We start from the raw sequence: 7,567 nt of genomic DNA on the forward strand, positions 1-7,567 counted from the left end.
CATGACTCCCTGGATTGGTTTCTTTCAGCTTTCCAACATACTAATACAATTGATGATAAGATAAAGCAAGGTCCCCATGTATCTCCTTCAATGCAAAATCTCTGCCGGTATGTGCAAAGTAATAACTCAAGGTCACACCATATATACCCTTTGAAAATGGTCAGTGATTTCACTTGGCTTAATCAGAGGCTTGTCTCTCACCATATCTAAAACAATACTCTTTACAAGCTTAATATTCACTGGGGGATTGTTAACATTAACAAAACCAGCTCCACATGTGTGTTTTGCTTCCATTATCTTTATTACAAAGAACTTCGACATCTTATACTTCTTGGATGCGTGAACTCTCCATGCACACCCGGTTTCAGTATTCAAATAGCACTCAGTTGTGACTCTATTGGGATCATTCTTCTTAATATGAACTATGTAATGTATGATTAACAAGACAATGACGTAAAAACTCAACACGAAACTTAGTAGCACCACCAAGAAATCTTTGTCCTACACTAGTCAAAATAGGCAAAGGAGCAACCTTAACATATTTTTCATCATATGTAGCAGAAGACAGAGAAGAATTAGCAACCAAATCTCTATAAGTACAAGAAGAAGCCTGAAGAGAGACTTTGGATCTATAACTAGCGTCACGCAAAACAAAAAATCCTCTTAACGATGCCATTATCAAGAATGTATCAAAATATTTAACCAAATTGAAGCAAACAAGGGATTGAAGCTCTGAGGTCAGTATCTATCACAATACGCCTGAAATCCCTTACAAAAGAAAGTTTTATAGATAATGGAGTAAGGGGTCAGACCACTTTTTAGAAATTGTACTCTTCAAATCAGTAATTATACCATTAGTTCCAACACAAACACTCATAATTTGGGTCTTGTACATAATAGCAAAAAGAACAGTCCCGGTAGAGGCAATTCATGGCATGGCAATTGCAATTACTGAAATGGCTAGTAATAAGAAGAAAGAAGTTCTTGATTCTAGTGTTGAACTTACACAAGAAGCAAAGTTGATTGCTGAATTAGAAAATGTGTCTGGGCTTGATAACTTAGCTTTCATGCAAGCTTTAGAGCTCCTTGAGGATGAGATAAAAGCAAGGGTGTTCATGGGATTAAGGGTGGATAAGCGAAGGGAATGGTTGCTATTTCATCTTCAGAAAAACTAATTTAGGATGTGGGAACTAAAGTGGTGATCTATTTTTATGTATGTTGCTAAAAATGTGTATTTTGTTGGGGATCATTAGGTGCTTTAGTTTTTATAAGTGAGATTTAGAACGTGGGGACTAATGTGGTGATCTATTTTGTATGGTGCTAAAAATATATATTTTGTTGGGATTATTAGGTGTTTTACTTATTTTGAATGACTTATATCGCCAAGTGCTTTTGTTTGTTTAGATTTATATTTATTTGGACTTTTCTTATCCTGTGCATTTCATTTCATATTTATTTGAAGTATACATGTAAAATGAAGAAAGAATAACTTACTGCTAATATGTTATTCATGATAAACAAATTACAATGTCAACCAAACACAGGACAAGTTAAAACCGTGAGAGAATAATTGAGGACCAAACAGTTTCCAGATTAATCATCTTTATGTAATATATCTGCAGAATTGGAACACTTAATCAGTGTTAAGCATTACAAAATCTTCTGCGTCCAAACAGAGCCTAAGGATTTGGCTAAATCTACAATATGCAAGACATACCGATACGCTTGATTCTTGTCCACTCATTCTGCAGAATGCAACCGATAGAATAAGTTTACAAAAAAGGGTAAAAAGGGTATATCACTTTCTTTAAAAATAAAATAGTGTAATTAGTGTTTCTCATGATATGATAGGTGGTGGGGTTGTTTTGAACTTTTGATATCTTGTCATATAGCCTATAATTGACTGAAGTTTAGGTTTAGCTTCAAATACTAAGGATCAGCTTCAATAAGTTTTTATGTATTTCTGTCTAAAGTACGTAAAAATTCTATGACAGGACATTTGTTTCTTATTTTTATGCTACAACTATTTTTAAATAAATTGATGTTCTATAATTTTGGCAATGCCCATTTTATATGTTAGCTTAGATAAATTAAGATTAACGATGTATAATATGTTGTAATGTATAAAATTTGATCTTCACATTTATATATTGTGTTTGGAATATTGTACGTGTTTGGAATGACTATTATTTTGGTTTTGTGAAATACTTTAGCAAAAAAAATTAACAAAAATGGTCTGGAAAATTGATGTGAGAATTCTTAGCAGTCAAACAACATGTGGGAAATTGACAGTACAACTATAATTCTCGCATAATCATGAGAATCGGATTCCATTAGAATTCTAACTCTCACGAGAATTCCATTTCTCATTTCCAAACGCACCCTTATAGATTAGAATAAGGTTATTTAGACTTTAGTCCTACTATTAATAGAGAAATTAGGCTTTGGTCCTACTTTTCAAATTTATTAGGCTTTGGTCCTACTTTTTTCCTTGACTGTGAGTCAATATAGTTGACCATGGTCAAGCTGCTTGTTCTTTCAAAATGACCAGAATACCCCTCCATGTGCATGTCACGTGTTTTTATGATGTCGTATTTGTTTCGCCACGTGTCGATACAGGGTGTGGTAACAGAGAACTAAAAAATCAGACCGTTAATTTGTTGTTGCGCACATCTCGAGGAGTTAGTGAATAAGGAGGGAAAATTCCCACCATTTTTCTCTCTCACTCCACCTGATCGCGTTGTCTGAAACCATTTTTCTCTCTCACTCTCTCTTTCTCTCTCAAGCTAAGCTCTCCTAATTTTTGTCAAAACAGAAACTTTTTACTCTCAAAACTAACATCTCATCGTGGGTTTTTGTCAAAACCAACTCATTAATTCCAAGACATGAGGGAAGTTTTTGTGGTTAGTTCGGGTGGTGTTGATGTGATATACACTAGCTATTTCTACTGATAGACGAGTTTGCTCTTGAGATTTCTCCCCTTTCTTAACTGTTGCAGACCGTGAACCCTTTTGTTGTGCATTGTAAGTATAAAGCTTTGATTTTTACCCATTTTTATATGAGTGGAATATGAATTTGCATACATGAATCTGTTTGGTGATGGTTTTTACATGAATTTGTTTAGTTAGTTCTTTTCATTCGCACTCACACCACATAATTTTATGGGAAATAGTTTTAGGGTTCAGCACGAACTGTGATTGATTCTATTGCATGTTTCTTGCATGTAGATGGACTAAAAACTAATCTTTTAAATTTTTGTGAGTCTAAAAACTAATATTTTATTGTACACTAGGATTAAAAACCAATTTTTATTTGTTATGATAATTTATTAAAGTGTTTGATATTGAATGCATGTGAAATAGTACATGAAGTGTTTGTTTTGTGGTCCTTTTTATTGATATTTGATGTCCCTATCCCTTTTCTAATTGTATGCTGTTGTTATGTCCAGGACTATGGCCCGTCCTTTGTTAGGTAAGAAGCCTTTTATGATACATTATAGTGGGAATTGGGAGACAACTATCCCTGGGAAGATTAATAGTAATGATTACAAAGGTGGTATGCAGAAGTATGTGAAAGTTGATGGAGATGAGTTCTGTTTGATAGATTTGAAAAGGGATGTCCAAATATTGGTTGGTGAAGGAGTTGGTTTTCAGATTGCTAGTATTATTCAAGGGTATATATGTAGGATAACACAGGATAAGGACCTTATGTATCTGTGGGATGAGCTTAAACCTGAGAAAGACAAAAAATACCACATATTTGTATTCCCAATTCCAACAAGTCAAAAACCCACTAGAGCTCCTGTAATTCCATCCACTGCTGCTCCAGTTAAGTCCCCAACAAAAATTGCTCTACCAGTTAAGTCCTCCAAAAATAATGGTCCACCAGTTAAGTCCTCCAAACCAATGTCTCCAGCAGTCAAGTCCCCCCAGAAGATTCCTCCTCCAGTTAAGTCCTCCAAAAAAATATCTCCAGCAGTCAAGTCCCTCAAGAAGATTCCCCCTCCAGTCAAGTCCCCCCAAAATATTCCTTCACCAGTACCCACAACTCCAAAGAACAAAAGTGTACAAATTAGTCAGAGTGCTAGGAGATCCCCAAGATTCACAGAAACTCCCCAACCTTCTCAAACATCAGTTAATCCTACTAGTACTGGACAAAAGGCCCAAATACTCCCAAAAGTAAAAGGCCCAAATACTCCCACAGGTAAAAGGCCTAAATACTCCCAAAAGTCACCTATAAGAAGGTCTCCAAGGCTTCACATACTGGTTACTAAACCAGTTTTAGGTCTTAATGGAGAGCCATTGGTGTTGGAGATTTCTGATGATGAAGTGGCAGAAGATGTTGAGGGATCTAAGAATATGGTGGAGTCTCAGTTACCACCCATGGATCAAGATTTTTGTACTCAGAATATTTATGAATATCTTGATGAACTAGAACATGCTAGTGAGGGATTAAATGATGCTGAGAATGTTGAGAACATGGTTTATGAATCTGATAATACTGAGTTGAATGGTGAGTTAAATGGTGGTTTGAATGGTGAGTTGAATGGTGAGTTGAATGATGATCTGAATGGTGAGTTTAATGGTGGTTTGAATGATGAGTTGAATGCTGGAAGTGATGATGAAGGGGATAAGTATAAGTATGATAAAACCTTTGGCCCGGATTTTTTGGCAAGTTGGATGGATGCAAAGGCTATGGCAGTCTTTGAAAGTGCATCGATGATGATGAGTACAATCCAACAGATAGTGATTACTCAGATAATGACTTAGATAATGACATAGATCCAATGGTGGTGGATGAAAAAGTACATAATTTAGAAGAAGAGTTACAAGGTTCTATGTTGGCCAATGTTATGGGGCTATCAAGAAACATCTATGAGGAAGAGGAGGTGGCAAAGGTGGCAGACCCAGTAGTTGAGAAGTTTGGGTTATGTGAGTTGAAGCCCAAGATGAGCTGGCCTACTGTTGAGGCTTGTAGGGAGTTTTTTGTGACAATGGCAATTAAACATAGGTTTAGTTTCAGACAAGTTAGAAATGACAAATTCAGGGTGATTCTTGTGTGTAAAGAGCTATCATGTAAGTGGACTGTATCTGCTAGTATAACAAAAAAAGACATGCACACTTTCATTCTTAGGAAATGTCATGATGTACATACATGTGAAGCTAATGAGAAGAATAAGAACATACAGGCTAAAGCACCTTGGGTTGCTAAAGTATTTCTAGATAAGATGAGAGATCATCCAGATTTCAAACCAACTGATATAGTAAAAGAGGTGTTTAATAAATATGGAGTGAGCATATCATATTGGACTGCTTGGAGGAGTAGATGGCTGATGCTTGAAGCAATGCATGGAAATTATGAAGAAGGTTATAGACTAGTCCCTGAGTTGTGTAGGCAGATACTTAAGAGAAACCCAGGTAGCATTGCCAAGCATTTTGTGAGTGATGGAACTAAGTCTTTCATTGGTGTTGCTGTTGCATTCAAGTCATCAATAGATGGGTGGTTGAATGGATGTAGACCCATAGTTGGTCTTGATGACTGTTTTCTCAAAGGTAAGTATGGTGGATGCTGCTTAACAGCTATAGGACTTGATGCCATGAATGGAATATTCCCTCTTGCTGTCTATGTTTGTCAAGGAGAGAACAAGGATACATGGATGCAATTGTTATGCCACTTGAAGCCTCATTTAGACAAGCATAAGGATAAGGTTAGCTTCATGAGTGATAGACATAAGGGGTTGATACATGCTGTAGCTCACTATTTTCCAGATTCCAATCACAGGTACACATTTATACACATTTTATTTATTTAAGATACACATTTATACATGTTGTAGCTGTAGCTCACTATGATGAATTATACACATTTATTTAAGATACTTATGCATGTTTTTTTATACAGATATTGCTTCAGACATATGTACAAGAACTTTAAAAAGATTTATAGTGGTGAGTTGTGGGAAAATCTAGTCTGGGGAGCTGCAAGGGCATACAAGAAGCAAGAACTTACAAGGATATTGGGTATCATTAACAAAAATGACCCAAAAGCTTTAGATTGGTTGGATAGAGAGCCAAGGAGTAGTTGGGCTAGGGCACACTTTGATTGGATCTCAAAGTGTGATGAACTGACCAATAATTTTAGTGAGTCCTTCAATAACTGGATACTCAAAATCAGAGATAAACCATTGGTTCGCTTTATAGACAGGTACAATCTAGACTTGTTGAATTTGGTTTATGAGAGAAGAGAGTTGTCTATGGAGCTAGTTGAAGGAGATGTAGTCCCAAATGTATATTTCATGATTAAAAAGAGGGAGTTGAGGCACCATTGGTATGAGATTAAGGGTGTTTCAGATACTGAATATTTACCAATCAATAACAAGAGTGGGAAGAGGTATAATGTTGATCTTGGGAAGTTTGAATGCTCATGTATAGAGTGGCAAATGTCAGGAATTCCTTGTGCACATGCAGTTGCTGTCATCAGAAAGAAGAGAGTAGAAAAGTGGTCAAGGTAAATTGTATCATTTTCAAATATTTACTTATGTGTACATTAATTTCTGTTGTATATATTTTAACCTTATACATTAATTTCTGTTGTATACATTAATTTATGACAGGTATTGCAGTCCATATTTTAGTGTTGAGGCATTCAGGAGAACTTATGCAAACTATCTTTATCCACTGGAGAACATTGAGGATTGGGAAGAAATAGTAAGTAATGTATGTGATGTTATCTATCTTGATTGTATATGATAGTAATTATCTACCCTTATCTTTATTCACAGGATGACCCAGAAGAGTTGGTACTACCTCCTGAAGTGGCTAGTAAGGTAGGAAGGCCAAGAAAACAAAGAATTAGGGGGGATGATGAACCACCTAAAACAAGAAGGAAGTGCACAAAGTGTGGAGAACTAGGTCACAACTCTATAACATGTGATCAAAGACAGAAGGGGATATATGGCAAAAAGAAAAGGAAAGGTGTCCCTGGACAAGAAGAACCAACTGAAGCCCCAAGATAAAGAAGAAGAACATCAAGAAGCCCCAATGCAAAGAAAAAGAAGCATCAAGGACCAAAGCCCTGAAGCCCGCAAAGATCATCAAAAAACCCCAGTCAAAGAAAGATCAAGAAGCCCCAATGCAGCAGCAGCATCAAGAAGCCCCAGTGCAGTAGCAGCAGCAGCATCAAGGACCAACTGAAAGAGGATCACCAGAAGGAGGTAGAGTAGGGAGAGGAAGAGGAAGAGGCAGAGCAAGAGGAAGAGCAAACATAAGGGGTGGAAGGGATGGAAGATGTAGAGGAGTACATGAGCCAGTTAGCCAGAGAACAAGGGGATTGCATCATTTGTTGTTTGGTGATGGCCCAGATACACCTTCAACTCCTCCACTGAATGCAACTATATCAACTCATGAGCCACTTAGCCAGACTCAATAGTAAGTGGCTTTTGCAAGTATATTTTGTATATTTTGCTACTTGTAAGGGGATTGCATCTTTTGCTACTTTTGTATATCATATGTCAAGTCAGGAAGTGTTTGTTTGTACTTAAGCTACTGGTGTTAGTCTGCTGAAGTGT

At 36.6% G+C, this 7,567-nt stretch overlaps 1 protein-coding gene across 1 annotated transcript; it reads left to right on the forward strand.

The window, feature by feature from the left end:
- Positions 1-4,786: 4,786 nt before the first annotated feature.
- On the forward strand, positions 4,787-7,015 carry LOC147515344 (uncharacterized). Its single transcript, XM_086592875.1, has 4 exons — positions 4,787-5,781; positions 5,902-6,507; positions 6,614-6,707; positions 6,782-7,015. The coding sequence occupies exons 1-4, from the start codon at positions 4,787-4,789 to the stop codon at positions 7,013-7,015; spliced, it is 1,929 nt and encodes a 642-aa protein (XP_086449001.1).
- Positions 7,016-7,567: the final 552 nt, after the last annotated feature.

Source organism: Coptis chinensis, chromosome 2 (genome assembly GCF_015680905.1).
Source record: "Coptis chinensis isolate HL-2020 chromosome 2, ASM1568090v1, whole genome shotgun sequence".
Lineage (NCBI taxonomy): Eukaryota > Viridiplantae > Streptophyta > Magnoliopsida > Ranunculales > Ranunculaceae > Coptis > Coptis chinensis.